This window comes from Fulmarus glacialis, unplaced genomic scaffold, assembly GCF_000690835.1.
Source record: "Fulmarus glacialis isolate BGI_N327 unplaced genomic scaffold, ASM69083v1 scaffold41534, whole genome shotgun sequence".
Classification (NCBI taxonomy): Eukaryota; Metazoa; Chordata; class Aves; order Procellariiformes; family Procellariidae; genus Fulmarus; species Fulmarus glacialis.
Window position 1 is genome coordinate 6,618 of NW_009206892.1, and position 20,128 is coordinate 26,745.

Genomic DNA, 20,128 nt, shown 5'->3' on the forward strand with positions numbered 1-20,128 from the left:
CTGCTTCTTAATCCACCCTTCTGTTTTTATCCTGCAGAGCTAGTAAATACACATCAGGCACAATTAATACATGAGTGCTAATATTACACTTGAATAAATCATCCCTACTATCTCTTCATCACTTTCTCCTCCACCTTTTTCTTCCTTTCCAGAGAAGGTAGATTGCTCACCATATGCCATGAACTCTACCTTTTTACATTCACAAAAGATCCTCTAGAACACACTGCTTTTGTACAGTTACCCAAAGGTGAGGAAGAAATCATTATTCATCTGTCATCTTATTCCTAGTTGCATCTAAATTTCTTTCCTAACAACCTTTCCCTTCTTTTGCCTGTCATTGTTTTCATACAATTTTAAGTACCATGCTTTCTGACAAGGCCATCAGCCATAGCAAATGCATACAGAGCACATTACTAGAACACACACATTTTTTATTTAGAAAGTGGAAGTGACTATGCTGGGCAGAAATACTTGTGAAGCAGTATTCTACTAGGAGCAAAGAGAAACAGAACGCTTCCTTGCAACCAGGATCTGTAGGCACAGAAGACAAGGGTCACTTTCTAGTAGATTTCCATTTATGGAGAATTTCCAGAAGATAAGGCATTTTCTAGTTTTCTTACATTCTTGTGAGCTTCTGGTTATATAGAAATACTGGAGAACACTGCTTCCTAGAAATGGCCACATTTTTTTCCTCCATTGGAGGTAGAATCATAGAATCATTAAGGTTGAAAAAGACCTCTAAGATCATTGAGTCCAACCGTCAATGTTCCCCCCTGCATCCAATAAAGGATGGAGATTCTCCTTGGCTCTCCTTTTGTCATTAATATACTTGTAAAAACATTTTTTGTTGTCTCCCACAAGGGTGGCCAGGTTGAGTTCTAGCTGGGCTTTTGCCTTTCTAATTTCCACTCTGCACGACCTAACGAGATCCCTGTACTCTTCTTGAGTTGCCTGCCCCTTCTTCCAAACGTGGTAAACTCTCCTTTTTTTCCTGAGTCCCAGCCAGAACTCCCCGTTCAACCGTTCCTGTTACAGAGATATTGCCATTCCTGTTGTTAGTGCAAATAATCTATTTAGTAAAAGCATGACAGTTTATGTACAACTTTATTCCCTGTTTTTTGAGAATTTTTCACTGATTTTTTCTGATTTTTTTCATCATGCATTTTCAAAGTAATCTAATAAAGCTCAGTCTCAGAGAACAGTGATCTTTGCTTTTTAATTTACTATTCCAGAAACACAATGCCACATCTTGCCTTGAAGTATCTGTCCTCTAGTGCTCCTGTATAACAGTAACACTTCTATGTTCTTGCTAAAGGATTTGGAACAAAACCAAGTTTAGAACTTACAAAGAATTCCCTGGTTAGCAATATGAAAAAAGATTCTTCAGACTGCTCTATGCTTAGTAATGAATTTAGACTTTAAACATATTGAAGAATTATACAGCAAAATAATAATAGCATGCAGAGCAAGTAGGATTGAAAGGCAATGGAGTGAAGTAGAGCCAAGCTCCTTTCTATCTGACAGGGAAAGGGATATCATGATATATTAATACTTCAGAAATCCTCTAACAAACTAAACCTGTTACTCTGAATATTCTTTTACACTCAAATACAAAAGCACTAAAAGATTGCAGTAAGACAAACTGAGATGGAAAAAGGTATTTCCCTCCCCATCTTTCTCAAAAAGTGTTTCAAATGTTTGAGCCCAGGCGTCCCAGGCCTTGATAAACCAGCTCAGCCATCAGCTCTAGCCTCTTGACTTCAGAAGACATGTTACCATCTTACAGAATGCCCCAGAGTTCCTCCCTCTTCCCCATCCAAAAATCCCATTTCTCCCAAAACAAAGACCCCAAACTCACTCTCACTTTGAAAGCCATTACATTTTGATCCTCTACATCCAAGGAATACTCTCCTGTCCAGCATTAATATTAAACCAAAGAATGTTATACTGGTGACTACGTGTTTGCTGGGTTAAAGAATAAATAAGACAAGGAATAAAGTTAAAGAAAATGGATCAATACAGAAGCAGGTCTCTAACCATTCTAACAGGGGGTTTGGCCAGGGTGTGGGGTTTCAGTTTGGTTTTGGGGTTTGGTTTGGTTTTGAAGTTGTTGGTGTTTGCTTTTAAGACATTAGCCTGCAATTGCCAGGAGGTTGTTCCAATAGACTCCTAGTTGGGTGCTGCTGGTGAAACAACTTTTCTTGCATCTGTCAGAAAGAAGCCTGCCAGTTAATGCTAACAACAGTTATCAGTGATAGAAATTGCAGACACTTCTGTGCTTTGAATAAAGAGCACATTTAAAAGCTTTTTCCTTTTTGCTATCTCAGGGAAGAGTCCTTGTTCCACTTATTCCTGCCTCCCCATACATACAAAGAATGGGCAATTATTGATGTATAGCAAGTATTCCGTAGACTGTAACTTTGTATTTCTGTGTGGAAGACACTGTGTTGGACACAAAATCCAGAACCACTATTTATAGAATACAGACTTTCTGTATTGACAAGAAAGACTGAAAAGCCTGTGGTATAAGGCTGATACTACTGACACAACATGCAGTTCTGACACCTACTAGCTTCTTACTCAAGGAAAAATTTCACAAAGGTGAGACAACAGCAGTTAAACTCCTTTAGATTCCTTATAGCTTATTCCCTCTTACCATTTTGACTCTAGTCTGACAGACATTTAAAGAGATAAGATCTTTGTTATGTCCTTTCTGACCAACTTTCCTAATCCTTCTTCTCTCCATTTTATAAACAAAATCCTGGAGTGTTTTGAGCCACATTAGGAGAGCACACTACCGGGCGATACTGTGCTTTGCTCTGTGCCTGTGGAGGTAGCCCAAAGGGAGAATGCAGCCAGCTGGCTTACACAATGATTACTAAGCTAGTTGATATGGATTAGAGAGGTCAGTCAGAAAAGTCTCCCTTATGTAGTGTTTATACTTGGAAGAGAGAGAAGACAACAAAAGAAAGTGATGAAGAGTGAAGATTAAAGGTTTCTTGACTAGAAACTTTGCTGTTACCCAGTTTTAAGGAGGCATTATGTTGCAGCTATAGAATTTTTAAAGTGGAGGTCAATTCATCTTTTTCTTAAGTAGTCTACTGTTCCCAAACCATGACAACTAAACTATTTGACATGTCAGACATTACTAAGATTGGTTAAAAACATTGATTGAGAGTTCGCAATGGATTTGTATTATTGCATAGAGACCAAACTACCATAATGTCTTTGATCCAATCTTGACATGCAGTGTTCAGAGCACAAGACTGACAGCCTCAGTGTCAGAAGGTAAACCAAGGAATAAAACAGGAATGGAGATGAAACATCAACGGAACAAAAGGTCTCCTAGAATACCAAGTCTATTAAAATTTATTAGAGGCCTGAGAAATGTAATGTTTTAGCTGATTTTCTACAACTACAAAAGATGCGCTACACGCATATTATATGCTGACAAAACAGTTTCATTCCAACACAGGTCGAAGGATGCTGCATTCGTAGAACACATTTCCCTAATGGCTGACTGTACAAAGAATATTGTTTTGCCTTGTGAAACTTCTATAATAATTTAATAATTTGCTCCTCTCTTCGCTTCAGGAATGCTTCTACTTCTTTCCATGCATTTTATATGGCAATTTAGGTGGTGGGGTTTTGTTTGCGGGTTTTTTTGTGGGTTTTTTTGTTTGTTTTGGGTTTTTTTTGTTTTGGTTGTTTTTTTTTTTTAAAGGAAAGCTGTGATGCTTTCTCTTCCATTGTATCTTGCTTTAATTTAGGAGTCCATCTCATTTTTGAATTCTGATTGGGTATACTTTGGGAACACCTCTAGTTTTAAGCCAGCCTTGCTCAAATTTATGTTCAAATGTATTACACTCCGTAACGATTTTCAATCACAAATGTAAAATAAAGAGATTACCTCTGAGGTCTCTTTCACTAAAGACAAATGAAATGCTGCTATTTTATGATCGAAAGAACTGATTATTTTTGCCATTCATTTCAATAATGTGCTATGAAGGAACCTAGTGTGGTCACATATTAGGACTGTTAACATCATAAATGAATAAAACATCTTGGCCTTATTGCTAATACCAGCAACAGCCACTCTCTGTAAAAAGACAGAGCATCTATTGAAACGAAGGAACTAAAAGTGACAGACTAAGCCAAGGTCACTTCTAAGCCTCTAATACTAGCGTTAGGGAAAAAAAGAAGGTGATTTGCAGACATCCCTGTAAAAGCATTTAATGTGAACATAGCTACATAAAATACATCTGGTACATAACTGGGAACAAAGACTATTTGCTTCATTAAAGATTCTGCTGATTAAGGCCTATTCATAGCAAAGAATCAAGCATCTTGAGAGAGAAAGTTTCTAATTTCGTAAAAAATGTTCCTAGCACTGAAATACATCAAGAGATTGTGTTCTTCACAACTTAAATACATCAACTCTTTTTTTATATCCACCTTCTCTACTTAGCATCAAGTCAAAGCAAAGGAAGGCATACGATATCATTTCCTCTAAGTATTTTTCCCTAGAGATCTAATAATACAAGCTAGTAGGAGTAATGTTCAAAACAAGATGTAGCAGAGCTGTGGAACTGTGTGGTTTCCAAGAAATGCTAAAAATGTATAGGGGTTCAAGGGAGAAACAGGGAATGTACTTGGAAGAGAAAGCCATCACAGGCTACATCTAGTAGAGGGAATCTTCTAGATTAAAAATAGTTGGAAGCTATGTATGACAAGCACTCCTGAGGAGGACATGGGCTTGTCCTTCTCTTACCTCTTTCTTCCCCATGTGTCTGGGTTTTGGAGTGTGATAAATGGTCTCTTGGTCTGATGCAGTGCAGCTGCTGTTACGTTTTTTTTATTGCAGTTCTTCTGGCCTTCCCAGATCTCATTTTTCCAATTCTCTTCCTATTCTTATTGATGTTATTCAGGGCTTATTTCTCCTGAGATACTTCAGGTGAATATATATGAGAGATATTTGCATATGAGAGCAATCTCATTCTCTCAGCTTAGGGCTGTAGTAATTTCACTGTGAGGGAAACAAAGATCTAACTTTGTAAGGTTTTTAGTTTAGTCACTTAATCACTCTACAGTTTCAGTAAGTTATTCAAAAGCAGCACACGGAACAAGAATAACAAATGCTGTTTATGAAACTTCCAAGTATGTTATTTGTAAGATATATAAGCTTACAAAATATTTAAGCCTGCGTTGCTTATTGTATTCAGGTAATTTTTAAAAAGGGACATAAACATTGCAAAATAAATAGAAATCAGCATTCACAATGTCTGAGACATACTTTTTTGACACTTGTTATTCCACACATCTGACTAAAGAATTGTGAAAGAAAATATTCATAAAAATATACTAATTTGTACATGTAAGTTCTTTCTGTACAATCTATTTGCTAAATAAACACGATCTATTATGACAATACTGAATTGCCAAGAAAATTACCACTGCTTCATCCAAAGTTTATCAATAGTAAAACCTCCCCTTGATAAAAAGCAGTTGGGGAGCATTGTCCATTAAGAAATGGCAACATTTCTGTTACAAACAACTAATAGATAATGTAATATTTAAGGTCAGTCTTTACATGTAATTTCTCTTTAAATTTTTTCCAGGCCTTTATCAACAGTGTTTATTATAAAACAAGTAGGGAGCTCTGAGTTATAAAGCAGTGACAAGCATAAAATTAAAACATACAGGTCTCAAAAAAAAAAATCCTCTAAGAGTTTAAAGCTAGCTGGTTTAAGCAGTTCAAGCAGCTTTTGCATGTGATGGAAATGGGATTTTAACATACATCAAAATTTAAAGCCAACAAATACTCTACTTCCACAACAGCAAACACCAGGAAGGAAAGACATGGGTTTTCTGCAGCGTTTTTCAAATTGGTTTTGTCCACACAGGTGTCCAGTAACAAAGGTGCTGTGAAGGCAGAGTGCTACGCTAGCGTATCTCCTCAAGAAATGTTAAAGCCATTGCTACACTACACTTCACATAGTACTCATTTGAGTTATGAGAAAAACGAGATGATGCAAACAATGGTGCAGGCTGCAAGGGATAGGAATAAAGTTTATTGCAGAGGTGTTTCTTCCCTGGCTTATGATCCTTCACAGCCTGACCTCGACCCAGTAAGCATCTCAGACCGAGCCTTCCTGCTCCTGTAACAGTGAAATATTGTATTTTTGACCCATACAAACTGGACAGTCACTGAAGTGAAGATACTGCTATTTTAGATTCAGATTATCTCTCGTTTTTCTGTAAGTGACTCATTCACTTTACATCAGATTAATTTTGGGAAACTTGCATCAATAGGAACAGCTCAGTAGTAAGTCACATTCAGGTGGACTGCATTCTATCACAGTGCTCATTTCCAAAATATTAATAATTCATCTACCCTAAGTAAGGCCTTTGCATTCATTTTTAATTGAGCATCTATTGACTGAAACTCCCTGTCAGCTGCAAATTTAGGCTTCTTTAACTCACACGATTGAGAACTTTTAACAGGTTATATTCAAGCCTATCTTCAAGCAGAAAAACAAGTAGCAGGATGTTGCTACTAATCCTTGAGAGAATGCCTGAATGCTACACTAACAGTGACTTCCTTAAAAAGCCGTCACCCTGCTTTCATGGTTAGAAAGCTAGACAGACCAAGCAAGCCAAGAGGCTAGAAGTCTGGTCAGGAGAAATGCCAGAATAAATTGAAAGGGTGAAAACCGAAAAGGGATAGCGAACCATTGTTTCCTGACCACGTGAACTGATCTGCCAGTAACTACTGCCTATGAAAATAAGTTTTTCTTCAACTAACTCATGGATATTCAACAACATATTTAAGTACTATGCAAGGCGACTGTCCTAATGTTCAAATGACGCATGCACAAAGGAGTTATGCACCACAGCTGAGCCCTATAGACCCAAAAGAGTGCACGCGCACTCTCTCTCTGCCCATCTCAGTGGGAATTAGTTGGAATTAGTATGAGTTACGCTGTCATTCCTCCATGATAAAATGCAAATAATTAACAACATTGACACAATTGTGGCAAAGATTTAACCTGTTTAGATCAGTGAAATAGATCAGTATTACAGAAATCAGTATTATATACAATATCCCAGCCTCTAAGACACAAAATATAGAAAGCCATTTTCATCCTTGATAGTGATTAAATTACTTTTATTCCCATTTAAAATATACAACTTTGAAAAATTATGCATCATACATTCAAATATGAATTGCATTCTTAAGTGTCCCGATTTCCAGGTATCCTATTTGCTGGCCACTATAATACAATAATCTGTCAACACTGTTTATTTACAGCCATAGGAGAAAAATCCCCGTAAATAAATATTTTATCTGATATTGCAGCTTTTCCTTAAACACTTACATTTAGAAGTCAATTTCAGTAGGCCTCTTTCTCCCAAACACTGTTTCTTGTTCCTACAGGAGAAAAATTCCAAAAGATCCCAAAAAAGGCAAAAAATGTTTAAGTCGGCTATTTTAGAAATAGCACTCAAGATATGAGTCAATTTAGCAGTGTCAGAAATAACCATTAAAGCTAACATTACCACCCAAGAGCAGTTCGAGAAAGCTCACTAACAATGCCATGAATCTTAATGGTTTTTAAGTAGTAATTTAAAAGCTTTAGAAAAATCGATACAAACGGTATCATTAGTACAGCAATACTGTTGCAGATACTATTAGGAGTATGGCAAGGAGGCATAACCTACAGCACCCTTGAAAAAGCACCACTACTGAGAAATCTTTATGGCAGGGTTTCGATGAATTTTAAAAGGGCACGTTGACTTCACTTAAGCCTGACAGCAAGTGCCCCCTGCAGGATACACAACGCAGGGTGCAACACTGCTCTGCTTTGAGGCAACTTACTACTGCATAACTTTGTGTTATTTATAGAACACCAGAGATATGACAGGCATTTTTTAGACTGTAACATCCCTGTTCTGCAGAGCTTGAAGTCTTCACTACTATACAAAACACAGTGGGAAAAGAATGAGACTCAAATAGCAATGAGTGATCTATAGCATGTATTAAATCAGTTAATGGATAGGTAGGAGATAAGAATAGTAGGAGTAAAAAGTCAGCCACTGAATTTTACACTGCATGAAGTATAGAAAAAAATTTGTAATTGCAGTTAGCCCTAATTTAACTGAAGCCAACATCATCACTTCTGTATCAGGACTGGAGGGAAAAAAAAAAGTGTTTATCACTGTATTAGAAAATGAAGTTATTAACAGTTTGGTATGATATCCTAAGTTAACAGAGAAAAATCAACACAGGTATTTTAAATTTGATAGATTTTATTTACAGTTTTGTTGGCAAAAGGTGGTGGGAAACTTTAAAACATTTTAAACAGAGGGCACCATATTGTATTGTATGATGTATCAGTTCACAATCTTCAGTATCCAGCTGATCAAATAAAGCTAATCACCACTTAAAGAAGCATAATCTGCATGAGCTCGATTAGAGTATACTGCCTAAAAACACCTCAGGCAGCTTCTAAATCAAAACAATTACTAATAAAGACGCAGTTCTGGTGAAGAATGTATACTTTGATTTTTATACTGTACCTGGTATCAAATTGCCCACTTAAACTTGCATACTGGCAAAGCAGTTACACTTCCTACTTTTAGTTGAAAGTTATAATCTCATTTTCTGCAAATTTAGCTGTCAGATAATTGTGAACCACTCTGAATATTATACTGTGAGTGTAGTCAAGATTGGAGTAGATGAGATTGAAGGAAAATATTCCTGGTATATGATGTGCCTATGAGAATCAGCTGGGTAACCATAAACATCCCGTTTAAGAATTCTACTCAAAAAGGAGAGAAAAAAAAAAATGTAGTCAGTTTTCACTTTGTCACATAGATTTAACTCCTCACTTGAGCTTTTTAATTCATTCTTCTAAATCAAGAGTGTTTAGTTCCTCTTCTAGTTCATCCAAGTCCTCTCCAGTAAAAAGATTTTCATCAACTGGAACTGCATCAATTACTCCATTTTCCAACTCCCCATCTCCATCATTATCTTCCTCTAAATCATTTTGCTCACTGCTGTTTATATCACCACCAGAAGCTTCACTTAATTTATTATCTGAAAATAAAAATAATTCTTACACATTTCAGTGTCACAAGTTTCTCAATCACTGAATCACAATCCTACTAAACAGGCTTTAAAGTCTTGAAACTATTAAGAAGTTACTTTATTTGAAATTTATGTAGACTTATGTTGGTTAAATTGCATGTACTGATTAATATGCAGGTTTGGATCATCAATTATTAAAACAAGTTGAAAAAAACCCCTCAAACTCCCAACTCCTCAAACTCCTATTTTCATAACCGGGTCAAACTTAATGAGCTGCTCCTACTCAATGTCTGCACTTAAAAGACTCAGGGTCCTAAAGATAAGGATATGCATTTCATAAGCACACTAAGATCAGACTTTGCTCTAAGAAATTACAAGCTAACCTAAGCTAGCTAGAAATATGAAGAAAAGCTTGGATTTTTGTTGATATTATTCATTGAATCATTTACTAAATCTGAAATTAAAAAAAGGGGAAACCGCTAAAACAAACATCTTAAGGATTTACTTGAAATGGCCATAAACACTACCTGTTATTTAAACTTGAATTTAAGAAACTAAGAAGTGCATAACATTTACTACAAGCTTTTTCTTTAGCAACTACATGTATCATTGATAATAATTTCATTCCCCCACCCTTTTTAAACAAATACTTCTTTTCAGCAGATCAATAATTCATTTCTATTTACCTTTGGGGAAGCTCTTAACAATTCAATCCCGTATTAGTGATGCCTAAATAATGAACTTACCATCTTTTTCTGTTGAACTGTATGTGCTGAATCGCTCAGGACTAGCCACAGTAATACCAGTCTCATCTACCGCCTTTGGGACATACAGGTTCAAATCTATATCATTTATGCACACAGGGTCTTCCATCTGAAAAATAAACTCTCATTTCTGCAGGATTTCTACAAAATTTTTTTAATCGTCCTTTTAACACCAAAATTTTGACAAAATATACTCTGTAGCAGTGTTAAATTAAAAAGCAAACTTACTAAATGCACTGTAAGAGCTCTCAAATTAAAAGTTTTCAAACTTGAATGTAACTTGAAATATTATTCAAGTTCTTTACCTCATCGTCTTCTCCCGTTCCTTGAATATAATGGGTGTCATCTGCTTCTTCATCATCTGCATCAACCAACTCTGGTCGGAACTCAAATACTTCACGTCCACTAATCTATTCACAGAAAAAGAAATCTTAACTTATCATTTGATAGAATGTATACTGCTGTTAAAAAAAAAGCAAGAAAAAAAAAAAAGCAAAGCAATTCCAGGCCAGCTACCTTACTACAAAAACTTATTTACTCTTTCTTACGTTAAGAATTGGAGTGTGGAACATACCACCAATGCTTTGCCAGCTTTAAAATCTGCTTTCCTCCTCTCCATATCTTGCTCAGCCTTATCAATTTTTTCTTGTCTTTTTCTTCTCTTCCATGCAATAAAACACTCTAGAGTAATTTTGGTAACATTTGGTCCTAAGGCAGCACGCTGTCAAGTAAAGAGACAGATTAATGCTAGAAATTGTTTCCAAAGGCTAGAACAAATTAGAGATTTAATTATGCTTTTCCGGAAACTAATTGGAAACCTTTCTTTCTAATTCCTTCTTCACTCTCACCACTGTTAAACATGCACCACCAACTTGAAGTTTGACTAAAGACATGATTTTCCAGTTAGTAAGATAAGTTAACATGAAAGTTAACAAGAAAAGTGGAGGAGGAAAGAAACCAACGATAACAGCTGAGGTTCTCCCCAAATTGACACTGCCAGGCAATGGTGACAGAAATAAGCAGAGCAGCAAAGTAACACCTTCAGAAGGCCCCGTTCTCTTGGTGTTGCTTCCTCATTACAGAGCTATGTGAAAACTAACGAGGCAGTGAGCTGGGGATGAGAAAGGCCTATAGAAACAGTTGTAATAGATACAAGGAAAAATAGCAGTAAGAAATAGAAGCCTCCTAGAAAAGGATTAGCAACACCTGCACTAAGTATGCAGCTATAGTTTAATCTATTCCCTAGGTAACAGTTTCTAAACAAAAGCATGAATCAAATACTACGCATCCTTCACCCTAGCTCATACAGCTATAAAAACATTTTATACTTTTTAATTAGGAAGTTATTTTCAACTGTCTCTTCAGATTAACAAAAACAAATACCACCAAAAGGTACCTGCCTGAAACTTTACCTCTTTTTCTATTAGATCTTCTAAAGAAATTTCATCTTGCTTTTCCTCCTTCTTTTTGTCTTTTTTTAATACAAAACCTGGAGGGAGAGCATGGCGATACATGCAGTTGTCTCCTCCACCTGGACACACCCAAAACCATCCATATTTGTTGTTTTCAATAGCATCAAGGAAATATTTGCAGACCTGTATAAAACAATGGTTGTTAGCACTGCATTCTCTTTTCATCCCCAGCAATTTACACTACATATATAGCTACTACATGTCAAAGTACAGTAATTCAAAGCCAGCTGTGCTCAAGACAGAAGAAACATGTGAAATGCATTGCTACTAAAAAAGTAGACAAAAGAAGCACAACTAATTATCTAAAACTGATGTAGTCAACAGGTTTTTCCCCTTAATATAATCCCAGTTTAAAAAGACAGAATGACTCTGAACACTGGCAACTGTGTACTACCGAAAACCCAGCTGCACATGTAAAAGCATGCTGACAGTCTTTCTCTTCCTGCTCACCAACATCAGTGTAGTTCTAATAAAAATAAATAGAATCTGCCTCACATGTTAAACCTTCCAGCTCACAATCCTGAGGTAAAGATGCCATTCTGGAACTTTTAACAAGCAATTCATAGTTCACACTTACCCATATCAAATTTTAACTTTTGCAAATTTAAGCGGTATCAATAGAATATTTAATTATTTGGCATTGAAAACAAGGTGAAATGGTTCCAAAGAATGAAAAAGAGATTAAGACATTATACCATTTAGTGCACAAACTAAAGAATATTCTTGAAGTTAGAGGTCAAGAATTACAAATTACTCAATAAATTTCAGCTTACAGGAGAAAATTTTGACTTATATGCTTACATGTCACACAGTACATAAATAAGCCAACTGTATTATATATATTCCATTCAAATATTATAATATTCCATTCAAAATCTTTAGATAATGATAACCATATCTAATACCAGTCTGCAGTTAATTCTCTCTACTACAGCTCAATTTAAAAAAAAAAAAAAACCACACCACAAAAAGGACATACTATTTGAGTTTTGGGTTTTTTCTTTTCCGCCTCACCATGCTTCTTGTTCACCACTTCTTCCAGCTTCTTCTCATCCCAGTTATCCATTGTATCTAGAAAAAGACGACAGATGGTTTCACAAAAATTCCAGATACTAAACAATACTGTCAAGTTGCTTTTCTCCCTAGTAACAGTTTTAATATGCAATTCTTACATTTTAGTTAGTTTATAGAAAATAAATTTGGGCTTTTATTATAAAGTTTTCAAACTCTTCTATGCTGCTCACAAGACAATTACCTCAAAAGCCTTAGAAATTTATATTTTGACATGCATAAAGTGTGTTTCAGTTAAAGACTAAAAAATGTGTAATTCCATCTGTACACTACCATGCATGGACAAGGGAAAAGAAGAAAAGGAAGATAACTGAATAAAAGAGAAGGTTGGAGGCTAATGTCCAGAAATACAGATGATATAACTTGAGGATCGAAAGAGATAATACCAAATTTTCTGTGTTAAAGTTAAAAGAAGGTTCCATCAAAAGAAGCAAGATCACCAATGGTAACAGTAGTAGTGAATCTATGGTATCCTATCATATTCATTTAGGACAACACAGCCTAAAATTCAAATAAAGACTGAGACATGATGAATTGTGGAAAAATAAAAGAAATTATTTTGAACATAAAATCTAACACCTGCTAAGTAAAAGTAAAATCCAGAGTACTTTGCCAACAAATTATTTGGAGAAAGGAGATAAAAGTCACAGAAAAAAATTCCAAAGTATCCTAAATGCTAGAACCGTGCACATTTGGGCAAACACTAGTAATAGTTCTGGAAGGCAACGATGGTTGCTCATTACGCTTCCTCCTTTTGCGCTTCCGTTTTATAGAACTTAGAAGAAACTAACAACTATAAGAAAGATCAAATACTGTACAACTTGCCACTTGTATGACATAATACATCACACAGCAGAATTAAAAAAACACCATCCAATATCACTAGGTCATACTTCTTTTTCTAAGTAAGATCTAAAGAATACTTGTGAGCACACTTTTTAAAGAAAGTTTCACTGTTGTTCATAATTTTGAACGTAGTGGTATGGGTTGCCTTGGTTACTGACCAGGCTCTTCAGGATCATAACCACAACACAAGACGACTCTTTATCTTAAAAATCCAGTTTCAGAATCAGAATAGCTTAGTAGTAATTTTCTAGAAGTATTATACCTTTTTCAAGGTCTTCATCTCTTGCATCAATGTAGACACTTCGTTTTTCACACTTCCTTTCCAAAGACAAGTCATGAGAAAACTTGCACTTGTCTCCTTTAGTGCATTGTCCTTGCTTGAAGAAAGCACAAACTACAGATTTGGGGTCAGCACCTGAGCGAAGAAAGTTTTCTTATTTTAATATTATTTTTAAGCAAAAACACAAAACTGGAGCAAAAGATGTATATTAAAAGTTCTGACAACAATGTCTGGGATCATACAATCTAAGATCTGTAAAGAACGAAAACACGTCTTTAAAAATAAAAATTATTTAATGTGAAGTTCATCACAAGTAAATACTGTCCTGAACGTGTCATATTTACTTTGTATAGCATGATATTTGCATTAAGTATCAAAGCAGGCACTTAACTATTTAAAGAAATATGGATAGCCGTGTGCCTGAGTAAATTATTCATTCATATAACACAATACATATGAGATATCACTCTGTGCAACTTCTTCCCTATACAATAAGCTATTTTTGCCTCTAATACATAGTAAAGCATTTTCTGGATGTCAGACTTTCCTTAATAGGTCAACAACACACTAAAATAAATTGTAATAATCTAACCTGCACTCATTCAGACTACTTCTTCCTCTAATAATAGAAATAAGATGGCTGCTTATAGCCCCCAAAATAAACAACTGTTGTTACAGTATGAACTATTCAATCAACCTAACTACAGTTTAAGTAAATATCATCTCACCAAAGGAATTATTTGACCATTAGGAGGTAAGAAAAGAAATGAAAGCAGGTGGAAACATATTTATGAGACAACTGAATCAGAAATGCTTTACTTTTAATATTCATTAAGTGCGCATGTAAGATTTTAAGCTCGAGTTTTTCACTTGCTGATTTTAAGCTTGGTGCAAGTCACCAGTGACTACAGTATGTACAGCAACACCTGTTTAAAATCTTAACTAAAAATCTAGTTTTTAAACACTGAGTGGATCCCTAAAAGAACTTCAGGTAATATAGCTCTCCTTGTTGGCAATCTCAATAGAAAGGCAAAGCTTTAATTAGGAAGTTATTAGTCTTCTGAAATAACTTTAAGTCAAGAGCTACTTTATTTGGAGAAAGCTGACCACTGCAGATCATAAACAGAAAACGGGCCTTTGTGGCTGCTAAGTGCCACAGTGAACAAATATCAAGTTTGCTTTAAAGACATACATGGAAATCACACTTGTTTAGTCAAAAAATATTGCACATAATTTCATTAGTTCCAGAAAATTAATAAAGGAAAAGAGTTGATAACATTTAGTTCATTCCTAAAAGTATAATTTTTTTTCCACCCACATGGCAGCCAGTTGTAGAGTTTCCTAGAAGTATCAAACATTCTTAAACTTACATTTCATCATAAAACTAGTTTGTTCAATAACCGAGTTCAAATAAGACCACACTTCCAAAACCAAGTCCTACTATTAACTGTGAAGTGGGACAGAAGTAACTGGAAAATTTTTACTGTTCTGATTTGAATACAAGTTTTCTGTGAAGACAAATGGTTACCATATTATATTCCTTGTAATACCTGGATGTTCATGTTTCCCTGGGGAGACAGGCTGCTTTAAACAAGTACCATCACACACACAAAAAAAACCAAACCCAGACTCATGCCAGTGATCCAGAAGCATCTAATTAATGAACCTGAATACAGCAAAGTCTCCATTGCTGCTCTGTCAATATCAATATAGCTTTTGATATTCTAATAATCTAGTAACCCCAGATGACTTCCTAAAAAAGTGTCAAATCATTACTAACAAACTACTTGGTACACTAGATAGAGAAGGAAACAGACATACCTACTTTATTAGAAGATGAACTAGCATTTTTAAAGGGTTATTTTACCTGAAGTAGGTATATGTATAAGAGAACATAAATGAAGAGAATTCAATTACTCATACCTTTGCTAATTTTCTGTGCAGCAACCACAGGCTTGAAGAGTTCATTTAATTCTTGTAATTCTTTTTTCTTATCTTCTTTTTTTAATTTTTTCTCACTCTCTGTTTGAGCAGCCTATAATGACCCCAAATTTGAAGTTATTAATATATAATTAGAATGACACTACTCACTTCACATGAACTGTACACTAAAATAGCAAATAATTTTAAATAAGTTTATAAGGGGAGGAGGAAAAGAACCTGTGATTTCTGAATTTCTCAGAATTCCTGCCCTTGCATGAATGGCCAGTGCCATCTAGTGGTACTGACCTTTCAAACAGAAGAGATTTCAAATGCAATTTGTCAGAGATGCTGGTAGGTACCATTAAATGACACAGTTACCTCTATTCCACCTCGACAAGCTAGGAAATCAAGTGAAAGATACTGAGACAAAGGAGAGGAAAAGTTGGTTGCTCTTTTGTGATACATTAGCAGTGCAACTATTCAATGCAGTTACTTCCAAGATCTGTGCAAAAAGCTTCTCTATCTTTAGTGCCCTACATGCTACTTTGTTCTTTCTCTTCATGTATACCAGCAGCACTTCCAGGAAATCTCTCTGTAGAAGTCAGGAACTGCTTTTAGAACACTTTTTTTGTTTTAATTTATATCAATTCATTGATAACTAGTGGTTTATAAAACAAGAACATTCATTTTATAGATACTAGTGGCCAAGGTCTGAAAAACAAGCTCACCTACGAAAAGAAAAGTTTGTGTATTAAAAAACCAACAACTGTGACTCTGCCTTACCCTTTTTGGATAAGCCAGAAGAGGCCTGTATCTATACCTGAGTGGTAGAGAGGGATGAAGACAGATGAAAGAGGACATGGGAGAAACATTATTACATGATTTGATTCTTATCCTTACAGGAAGCTAATGAGACTAACACCACTATACAAATATGTGGGGTACTTTATTGGTAAAATACAGTGTAATATTAAAAAAGGAGCTTTGTTCCTGTGGTGAACTGGGCAAGAAAATGCCAAATTGTTTTAAAAGGGAATTGATTAATTTGGTCCACATACAGAACATTCAGTTTTCACACTGAAAAGTCCACAAATCCTATTTTATATAGCATGCAGACCCACATACGTCAACTACAAAAAGTAGTACTTTAAGAACGCTTTTGTTTCACCCTGGGGTTCTAAAATCATGAAGATGAAAGTTGCCTTTTTTTTCTTTTTAAACAAAAAACCTTGACAGCATTTCCATTTGTATCTCAGGACACAACAATAATTGCTTTAAAGTGTTCTTTCTTTCGCAGGGACAACCCTAACTGAAAACCATTTTACAGGGTAAGAAAGGTATAATCAGGTCTAAAAATTAGCTTCTGACATCCATCAGTCAACAGCTAAGAGCATTTGAGAAACAAATTATTTTAGGTTGGCTAATTTACATACTGGTATACCATTAAATGCTACAGATTCAGGGATTTCATGTAGAAATTTCAGAAGAACTGTTTGAGTAACACCAATGTTTCTGAAGTGACATCAAGCAGTCCTTTCCACTACAAGAAACTGTTAGATCTAATGACCCGAATATCAACTTTACCTTTAAAGTCGTACTTGACATTTGTTAGTTCATCCTTATGTTATGCAAGGAATTTAACATAAATTATGACATCATGAATTTAGCTGATGCAAATGTAAGCTGCATAAATACTTAGCAACTAGCTTCCCTAGCACTGTAAGAACAAGAGACCAGGCTCACTTCCATTATAAATGGAAGTATTTTCATGAAATTTGTGCTTTCTGACTAAGTGTAGTCTAAACATTGAACATTGTATCTCAGCCACATCACATTTTACTTCATCATACAAAAGCAAAGCAGAGTAGTAGACAGCAGCTCAACATTTCCGTTTCTTTGACCAGTTCACCAAATAGATGCAGACTTGTCAGACCTGTTTCCATTTTAAATTATAATAAATACTTCCGTAAGTAGAACAAGCAGCACATATGGGCTTATACATTTTTTTAATCTTCCCTCAATTCCAATTTTAATATTAGTAACAACTACTCTTATTTTTAATGGTTCATTACTTCTTCTATTAGGTGGGAATTAAAGAGGAAAAAAGAGAAAGAATATATAACCGCACTTTGCTGATACCCAGTTTCTACAATTTACTTTCAGGTATACCTTAAACTCAATTATGTTACTATTAGAATACTGTGTAAAGAAACACACACCTTTATTAGTTGAGTTTGAGTTTTCTGATACATAATTCTCAGCTAGAAAAACTTTGCAAGAAGACTATCTAGTTAAATCTGTGCTAGCCACAATATATCAGGCAAGTAAAATCTCAACTTTTTTCTACTTCAGTATTATATGACAATCTATGTGTATAGGGAAAGACACTATACCGTGGGAAAACATTACAGATTAAATGCTTACCTGACGGGGATTTTGCTGACCAAATTTAACCTGGTGAGTCACAGCCTTGATAAATTTCTGTTGTTTTGCACCTTTTTTATTCTTTAGGCCAAATGTTTTGTCCTAAATCAAGAGATAAAAACAGCCAAATGAATTGAAACTGTCCAACACTTGGAACAAGTTTAAGGTGTTACCAAAAAAAAAAAAAAAAAAAAAAGAAAAAAGACTTGCCATTCCTCTCAGGTTTTCAGTTAAACACAGACTATATCCTATAGCAACACAAGCAATCCAAGAAACAGTACAGGCAATATTTACACTCCTCACATCATCTTTAAAATTTGCTTTTCAAAAGAACATACTAAATGCTGCTTTTGTGTGAGCTATTGCTTTTATCACCAGACCTACTTGTGTCCAAATATTAGCATGAGCATATACACACAGTGTTTTCAGGCCCCTCAAAACAGAAGGACAAGATGTTTTTGGTGACTACCCAAGTAACATTTGAGGAAAATATGAAGACTGAATAGCCATAAATACTGCTCTTTTTTTCCTATCTACCTGAAATCACTTATTACTTTTATCTTCAAGTATTAATAATTTGTTATGCAGATTAATATTGCCACATGTAACACATTACTTTGTATTTTCAAGTATTTTAAGCTTTTCATTTTCTAACTCTACTAGTTTGAAGATAAGTCTTTCCCCTATGTCAAGTCCAGACAGATGTTTGTACTTCCTAAACTCCACTGCAAGAAGTTTCTGTTTACTGCCTGAAACAATTCTTACTCTACATCTCTATAGTTTTATTGTTACAGACAGGTTTCTATACCAAACGTATTAAAAATTTCATTAAAAAAAGAAAAAGATAGCTCACTTTCACACAAGTATCTAAAGCAGAAATTATTTTTTGTAACTGAAATACCTACATTAAAAACCTATCCATGCCTTTGCATTGATATCAACTTTTTTTTTCCTTCCAGGAAAAAGTAGCAGATGTTCATCTAGTGATAATACCTAGTTCAAACACACTTTTGAAGACCCTAACAATCCAAAAATATATTATAAAAGAATTATAGAATAAACAGTTCCAAATTTCCAGAGTAATCCTGTTTTCATTTGCAATGTATACCCTATTAACAGCAGCTAGTCCTCTGTTACTTTATGCTAATTTGAAAAGTCTGTAATTTGTCAAAATAACTAGTTGGGAAAGAAAACAGATCATTCACACACTTGATTTCTGTGGCAAACACCACATGGAATATATAATCTCTGTGTATTTGAATTATACAATAAATTATTATTAATAATCAATGCAAGTTTTTCCCTCTTTCAGCTGCATTTTTTTGTAATAAAAGGCAGAATTTTCCTATGTAGCTGGATTCAGCAAGAACATTATAAACACCGAAGCTAACAGAGAGAGAGAACAACCTAATGTTTCCAAAGAACATAAAAATAACATTCTGCAGTGCTAGATTTAAAAGAACATTTGTGTTACATGGATATTCTGCCGAAACAGCCGAGCAGCTATTAACTTTCTTGCCAACAGATGCAGGCAAACATTTAATTTTCTATAACTGCTCTCTCCTTGTACTCTCAACATAGCTTTTCTTTTTTTGTATAGTGCAAGGTTTGCATGACTATCCTAATAACTAACATAAACACACCCCCAGCAGCTTTTTTAAAATCTGGTTTTATTATGGAATCGAGCATCAGAAGTTTAAATATAATAGGCGATATTACTGATTAATCCTCAAATTATTTTGCATTCAACTTCTATGAAAGATTTACTAAACTGCTATTCCAGGAAATGCCTCCTTGACCACACAGGTCAAATTGTATCAAAGAAACCCAAAACAAACCATACATGTTTTAAACTGAGCGAGAAATGCAAACTTAGACCTCAGAAAGCCAGACTCGAAAATATAGGAACACATAGAACACAGAAATGGAGAAGGGATAGGGCGAGAAAGAAAAAACGAAGAGCACTCATGTCAGATAACCTTCAGTCCAAAACCAGCTCTGGCCAGAAAACGTCCAGGCTGAAAACCCAAACCCCAGTCCAAGTAGCGGCCACCAGCACAACTTGAAGGGCAACGGTCAGTGATTTGACAGATCTGGGCAGCGCTGGGGCCGCCAAGGGAACCAGCATCCCCCGGAACAGTGCTTCTGGGCTGGTCTGCGGCACCGATCAGGTGTGCGTGCGCATACCCCTCCGCGCACATCAAGTTTTTGGCTTAATGACCATTTCCTTGGCCGCTTCAGCTGAAGAGGCGGCCTG

General features: G+C 35.4%; 1 protein-coding gene across 1 annotated transcript; it reads right to left on the bottom strand.

Annotated features, from left to right (window-relative positions):
- Positions 1 to 8,393: 8,393 nt before the first annotated feature.
- On the bottom strand, positions 8,394 to 17,973 carry ZC3H15 (zinc finger CCCH-type containing 15; the record flags this gene model as incomplete). Its single annotated transcript, XM_009575910.1, has 9 exons — positions 8,394 to 9,100; positions 9,838 to 9,964; positions 10,161 to 10,265; positions 10,430 to 10,576; positions 11,268 to 11,450; positions 12,307 to 12,398; positions 13,507 to 13,659; positions 15,448 to 15,559; positions 17,872 to 17,973. Coding segments are annotated over 9 exons (1,215 nt in total), but the record flags the coding sequence as incomplete, so codon positions are not given.
- Positions 17,974 to 20,128: the final 2,155 nt, after the last annotated feature.